The sequence below is a fragment of the Salarias fasciatus genome, chromosome 16 (genome assembly GCF_902148845.1).
Source record: "Salarias fasciatus chromosome 16, fSalaFa1.1, whole genome shotgun sequence".
Taxonomy (NCBI): domain Eukaryota; kingdom Metazoa; phylum Chordata; class Actinopteri; order Blenniiformes; family Blenniidae; genus Salarias; species Salarias fasciatus.
Genome location: NC_043760.1, coordinates 14648041 through 14669546, shown reverse-complemented (window position 1 = coordinate 14669546; position 21506 = coordinate 14648041). Strand labels below are relative to the sequence as shown.

Genomic DNA, 21506 nt, shown 5'->3' with positions numbered 1-21506 from the left:
TTCAAGCTTGGAACCTCCGTGACAGCAAAGTGCATCCGCCCTGCTGCAGAGTCCTTGAAGTCCTGAAGAATTCCCAGCTGCACCGGCGGCGGTGCGAGCTGCAGAACTGAACCACAGGTGGGCACAGAGCAGGTAAACACAGACCGACTGTTTGGCTCAGCCTCCAGCTTTCCGCATATTGTTGAATCGTCGGCTTTCTTTGAACAGTTGGGTGAAGATGGTGCGTTTCATGACCCGCCATTGGACCAGCAACTCCTCAAGTCCGTGAAGTTTAACCAGTCAGTAGTGGTCAGTATCTCCATGTTGGACAAGAGACATGAAGCGGTTTATTGGGGCTATAATTCATATGATCCTGTGTTATTCTTCTGTTTGTTTTGCTCATGCTCCAAGAGCTACATGGATTAGGGCCACACTTTTTTTGTTTTTTAATGACTCGATGAACTCATTTGTAGCTCGAGAGATCTGCAGAGGTGGAGGCAAGAAGCCGAGGGACGCCGAGTCTCTCCAGTCAACAGGGTCGGGACAGATTTAGAGGAAACATTACAGATGCAGATTGTAAAATCTAACTTATCCCATGTTGGTGATTTTATTCACGGTGTTCCAATTAATCCACAGTTCAGCTCTCAGAACATCAACAGTTATACGAGTGTCTAATCCGCCAAAGGGATCAAATCCAGGGTCTGGTTGTTTCAGCTTACTAACTGAAGTAGCTCTTTCTGCAGTTGAATGCTAAAAAAAACGCTGAAGAGAAATGTAGCCTTAAGTCTCTTAAGATCAATACAGACTCTTTGTTTTGAACTTAAGATGAACTATTCTTAGCTCAGATTAAAGTTCTTCTCACCGCAGCGCTGTCACACCATGTAACTGCTATCTGCAGTCCAGCATATTTCGGAGACAGCTGTGCATCAGCGGTGTTCTGAACGGCTCGCCGGGCAGCAGATAATGGCTTTAGCAGGTACACCAGTCATTCCAGCGACAACCGAACAGTGCGAGGGCGTGCTTGCGGCCGAGGCCTGCAGCAACACTTGAGAGAGGTCACTTTCTGAAAATAAAGGAATTTAATGAAACGTCCGTCTGGATTTTCACTTGCTGATTTACAGTGTTTACTTGGGATGTAAGCTGTTGGTGCTCTTGACTCTTCAAAAGTTTATAATCTGCAAGCGCACCGACACCAGGTTCTGCACAATTTCTCACCTGTCCAATCAGTGAATGTGTCCAAAAACGTGTCAGCGGATGAGATATATAGTTACATATCTTCTTATTTAAAGCAACTCTTCAGATGATATTTCACTGAAGTAAATCTTTGTCTTTATAAACCACTCAGCAGTTCTCCGACAAGAAGTTGTGATATCTGTATCTTGAATGTATACTGAAACTCCAGCCTCTCGGTCTGCTGGGAAACGACTCACTGCTGCTCGCCGTGAATCAGAGGGCTGATGTCTACCGAGCTCCGTGTCCCAACCTACACACTGGCACAATTAACCTTCTGACTGGAAATCCTCTGCTGCTGACGTGCGCGTGTGTGCCGACTTCCAGTTAGCAGTATGGGTTTGGTTTTTTGCGGAAAAAGAAAAGTCACCGACAGAAGTATTGGAAAAATGTATTAAAATGCAAAATGTTAAGTAAAACATATAATTGATCCATTATTTTCCGTCTACATGTCAGTGCATGAACTTTTACACATTTTGATAATTCATTGTGAAACATTAGTGCATTAGCAGCATTAAATAACTGAAGCTGCATTGAGCCGAGTGAGTCTGAACTTCTTTTAGTGACGGCTGATAAATCTGAAGGGTCACGACATGATTACTGGAACAGGAAAGAAGAAATAGAAAAACTTTGATACACAAATGTGTTTTCAATTTTTGGACTTTGACTCTAATCTTTGATATTTGTGTGAGATTTTAGATCATTTTTACTGATATTAAAATGAAACCATGTGAGAGGTTTTGGCGGAGATGTTTACAATTAATGTCTGTCTGAAATGTAACCCAGACTTCAAAAGCTCCCGAGATCGATGGCGAGTATTTTAACAGCTTGCTAATATTTACTGTATTAAAATCTTCCTTTGAAACGCAATCAACTATTTCACAACTGCATGGGTTTGAGCAAATACAGTGAGACAGATTATCACAGATAAATTAACACCTTTGAGCAATTTAGATTCAAAATGTATGTTTCTGGACTGAGGGAAGAGGCTGAAGTACCCAGAGAAAACTCACCCATGCACAGGAAGAACATGCAAACCACAGTGAGAAAGACATGCAAACCCAACCAGGACTTGAACCAGTAAAAATCTCACGATGAAGCGAGATGTAACCAATTTTACTTCAGGGGCTGCAAACTGCGCAATTTAATCTCAGTTTACCCAGACCAATAAATAAGTGCATTATCATAAATAACTATTAATAAATAAATAACTACAACTCTGAAGCTCTGTCTTTGTTTAGTATTACAAAAAATTATCATATCTTTAAGAAGTTCACATTTAATCAACTATCCTACAACAGATGAAAAGCCTGAAATTTGAATGCCAATATTATGCCTCAGTCCATCATACCCTTTGCAAATGACAGATCACGGTGTATTTCCATTGCACTATTTACATCTTCAAAGGCAGAAAATGTTTGGGAAATGCAGCTGGAAATCAAAAAAGCAAATTATATTAAGATCAGAATAACTTGTCAAATTCTGGAAATGATCTTTAACGCAGTAGTATTTCTGATCACTTGAACTGATTCAACGCATAATTCAGATTGGTCTGGAAAGAGAATAAGCTCTACCCAGTGGTCAAATACATAAACTGCACTGACTGTCAGAATTGGCTTGAATTCGGATTGGACCTCAAAACCAGGACCTCAACTGCATGCTATTAGTGTCGTATAAGTTTCATCCATACTGCCTTGCTCAAGAGTGGTTTGAGAATAATTTATGAGGATATGTCGGTAATTAATTCCCCCTCCTCTCGGCTCACATCTTACCTCATTGCCAAGCAGAGCAGAGATGCAGGCTTCAGAGGCATCGCATATGGCCGTGAGGTCGTGACCTCCCTCCAAGGCAAGAACCAGCCGCCCGCCCGCCAGAGCCATCAGCTGCCTGGTCAGGTAGCCAAAACCTGGATGCACAGGAAATGACAGCAGGAGGAGGAAGAGAGGGCAACAGAGAGAGTGAGACGAGGGTCGGACTGCTGCTCGGGCTCTGACTTCCATCAACTTCCTCTCTGGATATCGATCAAAGCGAAGAGACGGAAAAAGGGGTTGGAGCGTGGATGAAGGGAGGGATGACTGCATTAAAGGGAGGAAAAGAGAACGAGGCAGCAATGCAGATTTACTGGGGGCCAAAAAACAAGCCCTAATACGAGCCAGGTTTAATTTTAATAAATGCGGCTTTGCATTTGGTCCTGGTCGCAGCCTTTGATGTTCTTCCTCTCAGGAGGAAGGGCACTTCTAATATATGCATTCAACCGTGCTTTATTTCAGCCTGAAATTCTTCCCCGTTCCTTCTTCCTTAAGTCCTCTCTAAATCTCCTATTTCACCCCCTGAGACAACCAGGACCCCTGCGCTTATGTGAGATCTGCGGGACGGTTTTAGGAAAAGCTCTGGGCTGGCACGCCAAGGCCCTGGCCTGAATGCGCAAGTTACAGGGAACAGACGGTACGAGTGTGCAACGGTAAAATATGCAGCTCTTAGAAAATTGCTGGGAGAATGCTGTACGGTTTAGGTGAAAACAGAAACAATTAACGGAGCTTACATTTGGCCGTCAGCTTGTATCCGCCCAGCGGTGGGGCATGTCCATCCACCGCATCAAAGCCAGACGACACCAGCACCATGTCCGGGGCGAACTCGTTGGCTATAGGCATGACCACCGTTCTGGAGGAAACACAGGTACAACGAAATCAGTAAAACATTACGTTCCAGGTAAAACTGAATCAGACACTGCTAGGTGACGAAAGTGAGGCAGCTTCAAAAGGAAAGTTTAACAGGTATTAAAATATGCAATAAAAATGGTTATCAAGCAAGACAAAATACATTCAAATAAACAGTGGAGAAGAAACTAAATATATGTGCAATAGTGTGAGGATCAAGTATGAAATGTCAAATATGTATAACTATACAGTGGAACCTTGTTGAAGATGAAGCCTCAGTTCCGGGTTGAGAATGGATTATTTAAGAGAATTCTTTTGCCTTGACTTTAGCTTTTTGTTTGTGATATTGTTGATATGTGTAAATAGTGATGCATTAATGAGGATCTATAGCAGAAATGTCAAACATTATGCCTGTGACCCAAAACCAACCCGCAAGAGGCTCCAACCCGAGCCACTGAGCCACCAAGTGAAGGGTACGAATTTCAAAGAAAACACTGACGCTGCCATGAAAGCTAATGAACCAGTTATTGAAGTTTTATTTTAATAAAGATCATAAATGAGATTTGAGCAAATGAGCATGTGCATTGACTTGATTTGACAGCCAAAAGTAGTAAAGGACATTTAAAATCTACTAAATGTGGTCCATTTTTCCCTCAAGCAGCTTTACTGTAAGCTTTGCTTCAATAGGAGATATTTTTGAATATGCAGATCTCTTTATATGGACTGCCAGGAAGTCAGGGGGCTACCAACACAAAACACATCAGATGTAATTCACTCTAAATACACACCAAACCACCGGGCTTGATGAGCAAAGCTTTCAAGATTTAATAATACCAATATTGGACGCGATCCCATGTGAATATAAACAGTTTGTTATTTTTCCACAACCACAATTCCAACACATGCAACTGAATCAAAGGACGAGGATCTCACAGCTGAATATACAAGAGGTTCCTCAACTCAACTGAAGCGCTGAGGGCATTAAAGGCCAAAGTAAATGTAAATTCTGCATATTTTCAGTGGTAGGAACAAAAAAAAAAAAAAAAACAACTAATGAAATCATGAAGTTTGTGTTGGGAAACTGCTGAGTGAATCTATTCACCTCTGTAGAATGAAAGATGGTTTTTAGAGAAATAAAACACACACACAGACACACTCCCTGTGTCAATCCTGTCCAGGTGATGTTGAGTTAAAATCCATCTGAAGATGCTTCATGTCAAATTCTTCTGTTGTATTAAAAAACTGTATTTATTTTGACTTCCTTTCATTTTCAAAGCAAACATCCACCCAACGAGTGTGTGTGTACAGTATGTGTTTGTGAGTAAATTACCACATACTTTTTTTTGAAGTGGAAAGTACAGAAATAAGGAGGGAACGAACACACAGACACACACACACACACACACACACACACACACACACACACAGAAAGGGAAATATAAAGAGATCTGTGTGAAGTTTGAGGATATTTCTGACACTGCTGGATGGGTGTGGTTTGTTTACGACCTACATCCGACACACAACGGAGCAGATAGAGCTTTGTGCAATAACGTGTTACACAGAGGAACCCAATCAGCAGCGGGATCCTGTGTAATGATTCACTGCGAGCTGCGGTTGGAAAATCTACTGGGGTTTATACGATCGCCCTTATTGACGGGAACCAAAAAAAAAAATCATACAGGATGTGTGTTCACTTTTAAGACTGTTCTGCAAATAAACAGTAGATTAAAGTAGTTTAAATCTATAAACTTCTTTTTTTCCCCCCAGGGAGCTTAACTAAACATCAAATTACAAAAGAGGTAATTAATACAAATGTCATAAAGAGAATTACTGGCAGGATGTTTTTTGACCAAACTGATAAAACGATCGCGAGTCAACGGGCAACACGTCAACAGTGACCACAAACTAATGATCATACTGAACAGGTTACATCAGAGCGAGCAGCGGCTCACGGCCTTTTTCTCAAAACGTTTACCGTCCATATGACGAAGTGCCCCATAGCAAGGCACTGAACCCCAAACCGCTCCCAATGGAGGGTGCACCTCCAGCATGGCAGCGGTCATCAGCCATGTGGGAATGTGCACCTAAACAGTGTTTGACCTTGACCTTTCCCAATCAAATTTGACAATTTTGTCCTGGAGTCCATTCAACTGTTTGTTTAGACATTTCCTCAAGGTTTTCTTCAGCGATCACCTACTAACCAAGCTAAGCAGCTCATCCGTGAGCAGGAGTGACAAATTCCTAGAAAATGCATGGAGCAGCTGGGTGGATTTAGGGATACCCACAAAAAACAGGTTGCGGCTTTAAAATAATAGCTAATTACGGAAGTCTTTTGAATGTTCGTTACTGTAGGAACTCCTATAAATTACAACCCATTATAATCAATCACCACTTAAGTCGATAATTTCAGGAGCAGCACAGTACAAGCAGAAAAGTATCGTGTGTCCTAGCATTTTGGTCTGGAATAATTTAGGATGTCGCGCTCAGTTCATAAATAGTTGGACTTCGCAGATGGCAAGTGCTTCGCTCTGATTCACTGTGGAACCTCTGGCTCTTGGCTAAGGGTTTTATTTTGGACCCCTGGATATTTCAGCGAGTGGTGTTTTGGTGAGGCCTGCAAGAGACGGGAGTACCACAGGGTTCCGTTCTCGGTTCCCTGTACTTTTCTGACCTCAAGAACACGGCGCTGGTTTGCCGGCCGCGGGCGAGCAGCGTGCCCAGAGCTCCGTCGGCCACAGGGTTTTCCATCGATTGCTCACCGCCAAATTACATCCCCAAGCAGCCCCACGCCCCACCCCCACTGCCACAACACAACGCTGGTACGTACACACAGCTGTCTGAGGGTAGAGGTGGGAGGTAGCGTTGGGAGGTTTTCTGGGAGTCCCAGACAGCAGGGATGCATGGAGTGCGTGCGTCACCGTGTGATTGCGTGCATCTGGCAGAGTTTCAGAGGGAAACGTCATGCGAAGAAGATGAAAGACAGAAAGACGGAGATGGCAAAAGGCAAGAAAAAAAGAGAGAGAATGTGGCTAGAAATGAGCGCACAGAAAAGATGAACACGATGAGAAAGGCTTATTGGCTTTTGAGGTAGACAGTAGTCCAAAACACATTTTGTTGTTCCTTCATTGGCAGACAGATCAACAGAAACGTGTTCATCAGAGGAAGCCCACAGATAACTGGACTCCACATATTATTCTTTGTATTTGCTCCAGTATGTGCACTCACACACACAGATTTGGCCCATTAACATCGAAACCAATCGAGACGGCGCACTAAAAAAAAATCCACCACAGACTCTGATGTGAGGGGAACCTTGACCACTGTTCACATCCCCCCCCCCCCCCCCCCCCCCCCCCGACACGGACGGCAACATGCAGAAAACTCGCTGATGTGATCAGAACTAACTCCTCCCCCCTGGAGTAGTGCCCTGACATTTAAAGGACAAGAAAAGCCGCAGCGATCAATTAGCAGGAGGAAGCCAGTGGTTTTGGAGGGACAATAATTGTGAGTGAATCAGCAGCCATGAATGCAAGGATGAAAAAGACGTCTTTTTTAATTGAGAGAAGGTCGAGTTTACGACTGAGTCGTGAGCTCCGAAAGAGGAACTTTTCAAAAGCCAACTGTCTCCATGCAGACGGGAGAAAACAACTTCCTGAAAATTCCGCTGCTGCTGTGTTGAAGTAAATAGTTCAGCACATGTGTGATTAGATGGACTTAAACAACAATGGCGGCCTCCAGAGCGTCATGACGCAAAACTTTTCTGATGTAAAAATGCAAAAGAAGCTTTTTTTACGTGAAACATTCTGTAAATGGAGCAAATAATTCAGTTCATATTCCTGCATTCAGCTCAACACACAACATTATTCCAGAGTTGATGTTGCAGGATATTAACCTTGACAGCTGCTTAACATGTGGTTCGCTTCTTCTGGTCCAATGGTTAAAACACCAGTATGAGTAAAACACGAACTGGGTCTGAACCCGTGTCCTCTTGGTTCGGATCAGTGAAGACTGCCTGATTTTAAACCATTTGATATGAAGCGGCACAAAATACAAAATGAAGGAAAACACTCCGAATCAGTGGTGTGAGGATCATGCTCTAAAATCATGGATCTACTCCCAAAAATCAATCTGGCAGCTAGTAAACTAAAAAGACGAGCTGAGACACGTTATGGAAGGTCTGCCAGTATGAAGACAGCGTTCCTCAAAGACTTCTAACCACGGGGGAGAGACCATCAACACATGTGTGGATGTGTTTAAAACGGAGAAATACAAAACAGATAAGCATCAAAGCTGTATATCAGGCAAACATGTTGCATATCGTAACATTATTTACAATAAGAGGAAACACGAAAGTAGTCTTTGATTGTCTTTGACTGTCTTTGATTAATGATTTATTCTCTCAAATATTAAACACTGCTCTTTCACTTGCCTGTCATTACAACAATGTACTTACAACTGTAAATTTTTTTGTAAATCCTCAACAGCGATTTTCCACCTTGGATCCCAGAGACCACTTCGTTCACTTGTTGGCTCTAAATTTGCTTTTAAGTGCTCATCAATGTTCTAACCTCGCAGTAATTCAGTGGTCGTCTTCAGAGCCAAGGAAAACTTCCTCTCATGGATTCTACTCGTCTTCATGAAATCACTCAGCTTTGCAATTTATGATTTGTCGAATCTCGACTTTTACCTTTCGTCCTCTCCAGGGTTTAAAACCCTTTCATGAAATCATGATTTCTTTGTGAATGTCTCAGAATTTTTTGAAACCAAAACTCAAAAAAGAAAAAAAGTCAACACTTCACTTCGAGACTTTAGATATGGTCTGACTTTTCTTCCACAGTGGGAAAATGACAAAGAGGATATTAATTGAAAATGTTCAATCAATGTAACTGCTGTTACTCACATTTCCACTGGGGTTCACACTGTTTCACTGAAAGACGAGACAACATCAAGCTTTCTTCTCATTTTGAGTTGCGGAATTTAAAGGGAAAATATTGGTGTCAAATTAAAGATACACTTACAAATGGGTTAATGTTGAAATCTGAACTTATCTCTCTTCATGTCAACTTGTTCAGATCTAGTAAAAAGAACTAATAAAATTTTGAACTTTTTTGTAAAAAAAGAAAAAAAAAATCCAGACACCTACTTCTTTGCAACAAAACAAAGGGAAAATGTGGAATTTGATTGTTATTTCAAAAGGCTTTATGTTATTTTATTGATCCAGCGCACTTGAGTTGAAATATATGTGGCTCATAAACTGACATGATGAATGCTCATGCATTAAATGTTCAATTTATTATAATTCTAGCAGATTAGTTTACTCACTCATGTACAACACCACTGGATTCATGACTGCTGATTTAGCATTTTTTTTCCCTTAAGAAAAAAATCTCATTAAAAACTGTTCACTTTTGAAAAGAGGTGGAGCAGATGTTGAAAGAGAATGTCACTCCGTCTCCTTTAGAGGGAGCTTTTTTTCACATGCCAGCAAAGAGCGGGTTAAATTGCAGAGCTTGAAGGCTTTCCCCCTTCGTTCATAAAAATATAGTGGAGAGTGGGAGAGTGGGAGAGAGAGAGAGAGAGAGAGAGAGAGAGAGAGAGAGAGAGAGAGAGAGAGAGAGAGAGAGCGAGAGAGAGAGAGAAAGAGAGAGAGACTCACACACGCACACTTACACATCAAAGCCCTGTCATCTGGCGCTGCGGAGAGCTGGTTTGAATTAAATTTAATTCTCCTTCTCTCTCGTCTTTCCAAGTTCATGGCAGAGAGGGGGCTGGGGGTGGGGGGTGGGGGGGGGAGAGAGAGAGAGAGAGAGAGAGAGAGAGAGAGAGAGAGAGAGGAGAGACGGTGCTTCTGGTTTTCATTAGGGCCAATTTTCTTATCTTTTTTCTCTGTGCTTTCTGGAGGCTCAGACTTGATCCCCTGCAAATGCAACGTGGCACAGGCCAGCGGAGAAACGGGAAGGTGCCGGCTGCAGAGGCACGCATGCATCCCCCTCCCCGAAATCACAGGGAGGGAGCCGAGAGGGTGAGGAGAGGACCACAACGCTCAGAATGCAAACAGAGGGTGTGTGTGTGTGTGTGTGTGTGTGCGCGCATCAGGTGACATGTGCACACAGACTGATGTTAAAGGTGTTTTCTGTGTATTCGTGCTTACATTAGTCAAGTCACTGCGCATTATGTGCTGCAAATAAAAAAGTAAGCGTCCAGCGAGGCCCAGAAATTGTGCAGATAATATTTGACCCTTTGGGAATAAATGGCGCCTGAATCTCAATCTCTCCATCTCTTCATATCTTGGTATTCTCCTTTAATGTGAAGGAGCCTGATTCCCAAACACACACAGGCGACTACTTGCATGTTCGCTGGAGATGCATGAATGCACCCCCTCAACAATCAACATACCAAAACTACTGTATATGAGTAAACGCTTCCAGATGACGCTGTCAGCTTGAGCGTGATCATTTGTTATCATTAAGTTTTCTAGCAGTAAAGGAAAACAAGTGTACGTATGATTTTTTTAAGGCTGTCCACTCTGTGAGTATGCAGCACAGAGTAAAGCGCTGATTAAACAGCGAATACTTATACGTAAATGTTAAAGATTAATTCCTCCAAAGACATCGGCATGAGGATGCACCTGGCTGCAGCACTATTTGTCTGTTCTTTTTGTTCTTGTAAAGTTCTGTTTGAGTTAGTAGTCTGAGAAAAGCTTCTCACAGACCAGGCGGCGGTGGAAGTCTTCGGTCATATTGGAGGATCGACGGTGCAGCCGAAGTGTTGAGAACACTCATGGAAGACATGGCTGCACCGGGAGGCGTCATTAAAGAAAGGAACAATAATGAAAGTGCTCAAACACTTCTTTGGGATGTTCAACTCTTCTTATTTTTAAAAAGAAATACGAATATCAATGTAAACTTTTTATATTATAATTTCTTTCACAAATGGAAAGGAAAACATTTAGAAATGTCTGAAATACTGTATTTAAAGGTGTACGCACCCATTTTACAGACAAAAATCAAATTTAGCAGATTGTGGCTCCTGGATTAACAGAAAAAGGTCTATGAACTCCTGCTGAGATCAATGAGGCAGGTTAACATCGCGTAATCCTAAAGTTAACATCTGTTTCTGTTTCCAACAGGTTTGTTGAAATTGTATTCCTTCAGATCTTCCCCATTGCAGTGACATGTTACATTACGCATTCAATTGTTTTTTTTTTTTTGTTTTTTTTTTTATATAATTATTACTCTCAATTTTTCATTGTTTGTGAATTGCCATCTTCTGGACTACAAAGCTTCCAGATTCTAATATACTTTAACTCTAATTTGTAGCATTTAAAATCCTGTGTTCATGGTCGGTGAAGTGCTCAATAAAGTTGGTCAGACATCTCTGATTGTGAATGTTATTAGTCTCCAGAGGTTGAAAGTACTGCGACGAAGAAAAAACTAGAAGGCCAAAAAAATTAATATGGAAATAAAACTACTTTTTAAACTTAATGGTTTAGCTTAGCAGGTATTTCCTGCAATAACAGCTGGAAATGTTTCAAGTTCTGGATAAAACTCATGATAACTAAAGGTTATTTAAACCGAGTCAAAATGTGTGGATTATTTTATGAAAATGTATAAATCTGTAAAGAATATTCTGCTTTTTTATCAAGATACTGAGTTCCAGAGCAGCATGCTGTACCTGCTGTTTATTACATTTCACTTGGCTGTCATCGGTGCACATGGACAGAGGGGTCGAAAGGTCAGAATGAAAAGAGGAAAGAAAAGGATAAAAATGAAGGCGAGGGAGAGTGAGTGGGGTTCTGGGGTGCATTAGCCGGCTAAGGTGTGCTTCCGGGGGATAGCGTGCCGAAAGCTGCCGGGAGACAGTGGCCTGCCGGTTTGATGTGCCGAGTCCGGCCAGATGGACACGCGGCTCAAACCCAGCGAGTCGTCTTCAAAGGAGCCTGGAACGAATCCAGACCTGCTTCCATCACAGCTGTACGAGGCCGAAATATGCACGAGACAAGTACATGTCTGCATCACGTTCATGAGTATGTGCGGGGTGTGTGTGTGTGTGTGTGTGGTTATTTATAGGTATGTGGATCCAATAAAAATCAGATCCTACAGATTCAGGTCTGATTTTGTGATATTGTACAGTACAAACTTGAACTGTTACCTCTTCAGTTCTTTTGGAAACTTTATTTCTCTCTAGATTTTTCTCTTAAAGAGGAAATAATGAATTTATAAAGATGAATATTTTAAAATGTTCCAGTCGGGAAAGTTCACTTGACAAGAATAACCTTAGCAGCACAAATGCCTGAATTTGCCCACCTTTGCAGGAGGAAATTGCAATTTTTCACAACTTGGAGCTTCATCCTGCAAACCAATCCTAAACGCACCGTGCGACCTCTGACCTCTGTGAAACCATCGTCTCACCTGAACGCAGCCAGGTACTCCGCGTCGCCCATTGGAGGCTCCAGTCCTCCGGTAAAGGCCATGTTCACATTGAAGCCCACGCCTGCTCCACTACCCACCTGCAACACACACACACACACACACACACACACACACACACCCGTGAACAAACGGAAACATACACAGGTATACAGGCGATGGCAGAAACAGAGCGCTGGCGTTCTCCCACCTCGTCGGGCGCTCCGCTGCCAGGGAAGAAGTTCCCGTCATCGTAGCGATGCAGAGACAGGTAGAGCACGCTGGGGTCGGCGTAGAAGGCCTGCTGGGTGCCGTTGCCATGGTGAACGTCCTGGGGACAACAACAGGTTCCAGAAATATGTGTCATTAGTTTGAAAATAGTAATATTTTCTTAATTAACTGATTCAAATATGAAAAGCTGCCTCCTTTCAGCTGGGGAGACTGCCACTGTCTGTGCGACGGTCAGCAGGATCCAATAAAACACTTCAATAGCCGCCTGTTTGCCAACAACGTGACATCAATTAAATGACCTCATTTTTCTATAACCCCAAGAATGCTTTAATACGCCGATCCGCGAAATGTCCCCGGCAGCCCCGGAGACCAGTGGCATGACAATGAGCGCGTTCCCCTGCGACAGACGGCGGAGGAGGAAATGAAAAGAGGGCCCTTCAAAGGCTTTGGGAAATGGCCGTGACCGGGCGGGGATGCTGGAGAGGAGAGGAGAGGAGCATCGCTTCTGGACATGGACGCGGCGGAGGCTCTGCCATACCTACGCAGGAATTACTTCGTCTCTTCGGGGAGAAAAAAAAAATGAGGAGAGGATGTAGACGATGGTTTCTGACTCCCAAAAAAATCAAGACAAGGTGAAAAGTTCAGCCACTAATGAGAATTTAAGCTTTGATCTTACAGAGCAGGGCAACTTGGGACTATTTGTAGACACGGAAATGAAAGAAAACACCACAATTTTCACTTTAATGTCAAACAAATGTTGAACAATGTCACAAAAACCCAAAAAGGGAATTTGAGTTTGCATTCCCAGAATTTTACATGCATGCCACACTATCTGATATCTGATAGGAAATTACCTTGTTCAAATAGATACACAATCGAAAACAGAAATATGGACTCTTTAGTTTGTCCATAAATCATTTTGTCATCTGACATCAAGCCAAATGCGGCAAATAAAAGAAATGAAGGAGCTGAATGAAAACCTCATCCTGCAGAAAAAGCAGACCGATATGCTGAAGCCTCTTTAATTATTTCTTCAACTCTCAAAGCTGAAATTATTAGAGAAATATCCAACTATGTAGATATTTTGCTAGGGGAAAAAAAAAGTTAAAATTATCGGAAAACCTTTGTCAGAACCTCCAACTGAAGAAAATTTGCAAACCCCAACAGATATTTGGAGATATTTTGGAAACTTCCTCATGAATTCCATTCACAATTTGCTGCAGCCAAGTCAAATAGTGGCTTCAGATACGTTTTCAGGCTTGGCAATTAAAACTTTTTTTTTTTCCTTTATGCGAAGTCAAAACTGTGACAACATGAAAAGATTTCCGCCTCAGGAAAATGAGCCGCAGATTTAATATTATTCCATTTTCCAGTGATGAGCCGTTAATAAACCAGTTCGCAAAGCTGATCTCTTCCAAACAATAGAGAACATGAAAGCGCGGGCCGTGACCTGGACGTGAGTGGATTTACTTTACTCAGAAGGGCCGAAAAGTGTGACGAGAAGAGGGATCAGGGATCGGCGATAAGTCGGAATTTTCCTCTGGAGGCTGCAAAGAATCCCCAAACAGATCAGAGATAAGAAGTGAAAATATCGTCCTCCGACTGAAAGCAGGACGGAAGACGCTCGTCCTTTATTCTTACGCCGTTCAAAGTCCGCTGAAGAAATTTAATAACGCCAAAGTGATCTCTGCCAGATCACGACATCTGGGAGAAATATCCACACGCTGGATCACAATCACTGGCTGATTAGGGAGGAAATACAACTTCTATTATTATGAAAATCAATGAGATGAAGAGACAGTTGAAGAGTCATACAAAAGCGTGTTTTCCAAAAGTGAATGTTATGCAGAAAGAAACAGCCGGTGAACCTCACCCAGTCCACGATAAGGATTTTGCTGACGTTGAGTCTCTGCTGCAGAAGTTTGGCTGCGATGGCGACCGAGTTGAAGTAGCAGAAGCCCCTGAGAAATGAAAGAGAAGATACCGAGTGGATAAGACGCTCAACGCGACACTGTTCTGACAGAGTTGTGGGAAAGCGAGGGGAGCATTTTAGAGAGGTATTGTGTTTTTGTTCGTCGTCATCAAACTGCTGATTCACTCACATGGGTGTGCTCTCCTCAGCGTGGTGACCTGGTGGTCGGACCACAGCGAAGCCGTTCTGTCAGAGAAAAACACAAACCCAGTCACCCACTGTGAGCCTGGATCAACTCCACAATCCTGCATCCTAAAGATGGATGGGTAAATTAATAAATAAATACATTTATTTCCGAGGTTGATTTCCGTCAGGGCCTTTTGTAGAGAGTTTGCACACGTTTGTTTCCTCACCAGGTTGATCTATGCTTTGCTTAAACGCGTCTTCATGTATCTCAGAGCACGTTGAACCGGGTCAACTGGACTTGGAAGACGTTTTGCTCCAGACCCAAACGGCTTCATCAGCTCATGCTGCTCACTGGACGAGGCTGGTTAGTTTAGCTACATGGAGCTCGGAGATTTAACCCCTTTGGGTGAGGCACCGATGACCTCATGTTTTCATGACCTGGGATTTCTTTGTTGAGGTCACTTGAGATTGACCTTGACCTTTTAAAGTTGGACTTTTATCGTATGCATGTGTGTATTGGTGAGCAATGATGGTCACTTTTTAAATCACGCCAATCACTTTGTGCGACCTTTGATTGTCTGACATGTGCGTTATGAATAAAGACTGTTTTAGTGATGCTGTGGCGACGCGTCCAGAGCGCCTTAACCCTGGACCCAGGGCCGGACTGACTCAAGACGTCACCTCCATCCAGCGTGCCACCTGTCGCAGCTCTCTCTCCAGATAACGTCACCACTTTGAAGACTCGCACACGCAGAAGCAGATGCTCGCAGTGGGTCATTTAAGGGGAATTTTGTCAAGGCGGCCTTCCAAGTGACTATTTCTGGAGGTTCCCACTGCGGGGACATTAGATAAATGTTTGGCCTGATGTGGAGCGAGGCGAGCTGGGCTAATGATGTTGAGTCAGCTGCTGTGGATTAGCAGCCAGCCGGATGATTACCACAGGGACAGCCGCCTCGGCTAAAGCGCTCCTCATGACACTGTCCCTTCGCTGAAGGAGACGAGAAGGAGGCAAAGCAACAATTAAATCAGAGCAGGCGTGAGGAGAAGTATTGAAGTCCGCAGGTGGAGACGGTTGTGTGTCTGAGTGTGCGAGACTGGAGTGGATTTACGGCCTTCTGTGCAGTTCAGAGGGTTGTTGGTGCAGGTGGAATTTGGTCATTTGGCTGCGGTCGATCCTCAGAGGACCATCTGCATGCGTGTAAAGCAAGTGAGGGTGAGAGCATGCATGTATGGCCATTTGTACACCAATGCATGCATGTCTGAAATTCAGTTTATGCGTGAGACCCTCTGAACAATGACCCCCTTCAGGACAGTTTTTCTACAACTACAGATTTACATATCACAGAAAAGTGGCCCCAAACGCCTGTCGAGTTCTGATTAAAACTGTACATTTGGTTTTTATTTGGAGCCGCAATATTGCCAATCGTGCACAAGGCACATATATATAAGACCAAATCATGCCCACATAAAAAGTAGGCTGCGAGCCAGAAACCGTGTGGGTGTTAGCGTGGTGCGCTACTGTCTCTCCCTGAGGAATGTCATTAGTCTGTGGTGCGCCGGTGCTAAGCTAACGGCGAGCGCTACCGCTGCTCCGCAGGTGGCTCTGGTGTAACGCTAATAAAAGAGGCCTGTTAGCGGGGCCGGCTGGCGTTTCGCGGTGCCTGAGCACCGGGGGCTCCCCGCTGGGTTCAAACAGTGAGCAGCCACTGCCACAGACACATGGAGGCTTGGGGGGGGGGGGGGGGGGGGGGGGAGGTGCGGACGTCTGTCTGTCTGGGGGTGCTAATGATGCTTCTGGGAAGGAGGGTTCCCTTTTCTGGAGGTGTGGATGGATTTTACATTAAATGATCACATGCTCGCCCACGTGCACGGAATATTTGATATGTTATTAAAAAAAATTCTGACTAACTTAAAACAATCAATAAAATGGTTTATATATGATGCGAGCTAATCAATCTATCAAAAACACAAACTTCACATTAACCCCCTCAAACGTTAAGTTTGTGTCTGCAGTGAAGGTTAGAAACCACACCGACATGACAAACATCAAGCCCTTCAGTTTGGATTGTGGAACTCATTTTAGTTCAGGGGCTAATTTTATTTTTAGAATTTGATTTTCAGACTGGTAAAAAGAGTTTCACAATAACCATTAAATTTAAATTTTAATGGGGTTTTTTTTTATTGCGGCACTAAGCATAACTTTTGAAATGTTTACATTTTTGTTGCAAAATATTTCATAATTGGTTCCCAAAAAAACAAAAACAAAATAATCTCAACATAAAGCCAATGTTAATGATGTTTTCAGCTGTAACACATTAAAATGCCCAAAATGATCCAAGATTACTAGTTTTTTTTAGTATTTTGGATACATGTTTTTACGATGTCAGCCTGACAGCATAGTTTTTATTCTAATGCTAGTTTGCCATCTTTCATGGCAGTGTCACAAGATATCTCAGCTCAGGTCTCAGCATTGTGTCGGATACTCTTAAGAAATTCTATTAAAAAGTCAATGGTTTATTTCCATATTTCCACATTCAGATAATCAGCTTCAAAACTACTTTAATGCTTTTAGACTGTGGAAAGAAACAGCAGGAAGAACATGCAAACTCCACTCAGAAAGTCTCCCCAAGCTGTGGCTATCCTCAGCGACAGTGCGACCCACTGCCCTACCGTGCGGCCCCCTGTTCGAACCCACCTTCAGCTCTCCCGACGCCACTTTGAAAACCAGCTCCACCACCGAGCCCACGGCCAGACGAGCCGCGCTGGACGAATGGACCTCGTTCCAGATGGTGTCGCTGTCCACCTGCAGACACACACACACACACACACACACACACACACCCAGACTGTGATGTCACATTTTTCAAATAGAGGCAAGAACACAACTTCATTTACAACACGTCAGCGAGACAGAAGTCGTAAAGCTGCATAGAAATAGTTCAGTTTGTGTCATTTCACGGGATCAAAGCGGCGCTCTGGAGGCGCGTCTGCTTCGGGTGAAGAAGCGACAGCGTGGGGAGAGGCTGAAAAATGTGTTTTGGGAAAACAATGGGGAATAAAATAAAAATGAAAAAAAAAAAAAAAAATTCAAGACAGGAACACAGATTTAGACGCTTAATCACGCACAGTACCAGAGCAGACATTCACAGCCAAGTAACTACAAAGGCTTTTCTTAAAAACTGAACATTTAATCATGTATTAAGCACTTCTTATTGTTGTTACAAGCCGTGTGTGTGTGTGTGTGTGTGTGTGTGTGTGTGTGTGTGTGTGTGTGTGTGTACTTGCACAGCTAAAGTTGTGAGGACCTTTTGTAAGGACCAGGGTTTTTAACCTTACAAGTGAGGACAAATTTGGAAAGTGGGGACATTTTTACAGGTCCTTACTTTTCAACAGACCTTTTTTGACCTTTCTGAGGGTTAAGACTTGATTTTTGGTTCAGCGTTACAATTAGGTTTAGGTTAGGTTAGGTTAGGTTTAGGGTACAGGTTAGGGTCAGGCATTAGTTTTTGATGGTTAGGATGAGGGTAAGGGGCTAGGAAATGCATTATGTCAATGAGTGTCCTCACAACTATAGCTGTACAAATGCGCTTGTGTGTGTGTGTGAGGATATAGAACAAGTCTGTTGTTTTTTTTATTTTTCTGATTTATAGTTATATGGTTTCAGTTAGTTGCTTGTTTGAGATGTTTGTTTGTCTCAGTTTTTCGACTCCATTTGAAGTGGATCATTTTAGCTAATGGCTCTTTCATTTAAATCAGTTACTTTAAGAACAAAACCAAATGGACGGTGTTGTGTGCCCAGCTGTCCTCTTTCCGTTCAATTCAGCTTCACTGAACCTGACTTGTATTCCTGATCTGTCTCTGGGTCATCGTGACACTATTTCAACAGATTAACACATTACCTGCTCCTGTCCCACCTGATTATAGTTCACTTCTAAATAAACTGCCTGCAGATCCAGCAAATAAATGTTTGTTGGATGCTGCTTTTTTTCCCCTCATCCAATAGTAATTCTCCGGGCTGGATTTTGCTGGGATGTCCACTCCTGGTTAAATAACTATTTATCTGAAATGCGCACCATATTTCCTCTGAATGGGGTTAAATACCTCAGAAATCTGCTTAAGAACTTTTAAAGTCCTTCGCCGGGCTCAAAAGCAGTGACTGCATGCCGGCCAGAAGCGGCTAATACTCTGAATTTAGATTCTAAAAGAGATCAGCATTTAAAGTTTGGATTACTGCATGATGAAAACAGAAGAAGTTACTGTGGAAAAAAGCAGCGAACTCGTACATTACTTTTACCTGTCACTTTTAATTCAGAGGTGCCAACAGTGTGCGTTTTCTGCTGAAGTTACATTTGGAAGTCAAGCGATTTAAAGACGTTATTTTGGATCAAGATTGATTCATAGTTCTTTAGGGTTACGAATGAATCCCAGCAGGCTCATAGAGTAACACACAGAGAGACAGCAGCTCTGCAACAGCTTTCATCTCCAACTAAACAGATTATAGGAAATCTACTAATTGTAATTACACATACAGTTCTTTGTTACCGGAACTTAATGTCGTCCTAGTAAGTCATCATTTTAAGCTGTGCATTCCTACAGAGCCCACATGCAGCATGGAAGCTGCAGAATGAGAGAGACTCAACCACGTTCAAGCTGACGTTCAGAAGTTTGAATTTGAAGAGAACTGTGTTTTGTTTTCACATCACTCTTTCTGCAGCGCTTTCATCGGGTCGACTGGGTGAGCGGAACATCGACCTCAGCCACCCAGTCGGCTCCTCGGCCCCTCAACCAGTCGGTGTATTAGGCGAGTCGACAGCTTTTCAGCCAGCCGGCCTAAACCCCCCCCCCCCCCCCCCCCCCCCCCCCCCCCCCCCACCCCACCCCCGCCCCCGTCTCCAGTGATGGAACTGATCAAGGCTGGACCGTCGCCCCGCAATAACATCCACAGAGAAGCTTTTCAAGCCGTGCCAAGAAAGACTTTGTCATGAAATACAACTGTGCAGCGTTCAACATAGACTAAAGCAGGCTGGGGGAAAAAAAAAAAAAAGAAAGAGTGAGGAGTTATGAAGCGCGTTGTTGACGAGTGACTAATGGAGGTGAAGTCAGCGTGCAGCAGCCCCGTCAATGAGCGAGAGAGCGGGCGAGCGAGCGAGCGGACAGTCGAGTGAGCGAGTGGGAAACTGAATCATATATACAAGTCAGGTTAATGAGCACAAACAGATGCTGCTCGGAGTCAGCACGCGGAGACTGAGCGGTTTATTATTTCCCATGTTGATGTTAGTTTTGCCTCCAGCCAGGAGTGGGACACAAGCGAACCAGGAAGAAAGTGAAAGGGAAGCAGCGCCGTGTGTGTGTGTGTGTGTGTGTGTGTGTATTAAGAAAAGAAAAAAAAAAAAAAGAGCGGGAACGTGCTGGTATGACAGAATGACGGCTCTCCACAGGTTGACAGCCTAATTTCAGGCCCTTTCCTCTGTTTGTATGTGTGTGTGTGTGTGTGTCTGTGTGTGTGTGTGTGTGTGTGTGTGTGTGTGTGTGTGTGTGTGTGTGTGTGTGTGTGTGTGTGTGTGTGTGTGTGTGTCTTCTATGTGTGTGTGTCTTCTGTGTGTGCATGACAGGAAGACAACAATTTAGTCCCATTTGCTATTATAAAGAGCAGAGCGGCTCGGGCTCTTCTCGTTCCCACCACAGCAGCAGCAGTAACCCCAGAGGAGGGCAGAGAGAGAGAGAGAGAGAGAGAGAGAGAGAGAGAGAGAGATGGTCTGGAGGAGAGAGGGACATGTAAAAGACATGTAGAAAGAGCAAAAACAGGGCAGGAGTAGGTGAGCGCTCGACAGGCTTCTGCAAACCATCAACTTCGTGGGAGAAGAAGAAGAAAAAGAAGAAGAAAAAACAGATGCAGTCACACACGTACAGGTGCACCATTGATTCTGGAAGACAAGCATTTCCAACTCGAAAGCATTGCTTTAGCACACAAACATCCCCAAACACAGAGCTGTGCACACAAACAAAAATCATACACAGCCCCCGACCACTGCACACACACACACACACACACACACACACACAGCTTGTAACATCTGGTTATAATTACCAACACGGCGGAAAGGCAAGCAACAGCTTTTGTTGCCTCTGGACCTTTAGGGGCTGCGTGTGTGTGTGTGTTGACACTGTGTGTGTGTGTGTGCACAAGTTTGTTTGGTGGAACAAGAACAAATGGGCCCATTATTTAGGCGGGGGGCAAAAAACAGAGAGCGAGGCGGGGGCAGCGGGCGAGGGAGACGCAGTTATTACACCACGGTTTGACGATGCTGAAGTTCTGCTGCTGTGTTTGGGTGCAGAGTCCGATGGAGCGGCGCCAGATGGGTATTGATTAGATTAAAACAGCGTCGCAAAAAACACAGCAGTGGATTACAACAATTTTCCGCTGAATAAATCAGCACGACGACTTAATAGAGATTTCCAAGAAGCACAATTAGAAACACTTAATTGGAGAGCAAATATTTGTGAAATGACTCAAATGCGACTTTGCAGGGGGAAAGCGAGCCACACTTACCCCGATGCCTCCGCACGGCAGCCTCACAAACATGGGATTGACCGAACCTGAGAGACAAGAGAAGGAGAAATCAGACGGGACGACAGGAGCGAGGTGCAAAAGTTTAGCGGGTTAAAAAGGTGCACGACCCCCTGGAACGGAGAATTTGACTTCCTGACCTGATCTAACAGCGAGAGTACACAGTGGTGTGTTTAAACTGGGTGAGGAGGGGAAAAATTGACCTCTCAATCAAGCAGAGGGAGGTGGGGCTCTACTCCTGTCCTGTCACGGAGGACGGAAAACTAACTGCAGGTTTCTGACAACAGAAAATAAACAAGAATCAGACGAATCCCTGGAATGAAAACTGTCAGCAG

At 43.6% G+C, this 21506-nt stretch overlaps 1 protein-coding gene and 1 long non-coding RNA gene across 3 annotated transcripts in view; one reads left to right on the top strand and one right to left on the bottom strand.

Moving 5' to 3' along the window:
* Positions 1 to 21506, bottom strand: part of hdac4 (histone deacetylase 4) — a 130379-nt gene that overhangs the window by 11776 nt on the left and 97097 nt on the right. For both annotated transcript variants that reach the window (XM_030111416.1, XM_030111417.1), the window contains 8 exons: positions 21154 to 21200; positions 17299 to 17406; positions 14608 to 14663; positions 14379 to 14466; positions 12486 to 12605; positions 12278 to 12375; positions 3752 to 3870; positions 2982 to 3115 (listed from right to left, as the gene is read on the bottom strand). In XM_030111416.1, coding sequence (XP_029967276.1) covers positions 2982 to 3115; positions 3752 to 3870; positions 12278 to 12375; positions 12486 to 12605; positions 14379 to 14466; positions 14608 to 14663; positions 17299 to 17406; positions 21154 to 21200 — 770 coding nt within the window. The remainder of the gene's footprint in view (positions 1 to 2981; positions 3116 to 3751; positions 3871 to 12277; positions 12376 to 12485; positions 12606 to 14378; positions 14467 to 14607; positions 14664 to 17298; positions 17407 to 21153; positions 21201 to 21506) is intronic.
* LOC115402836 (uncharacterized) lies at positions 209 to 21338 on the top strand. Its single transcript, XR_003933163.1, has 3 exons — positions 209 to 224; positions 7410 to 7411; positions 21261 to 21338. It is a non-coding gene; the product is annotated as an uncharacterized LOC115402836 (long non-coding RNA).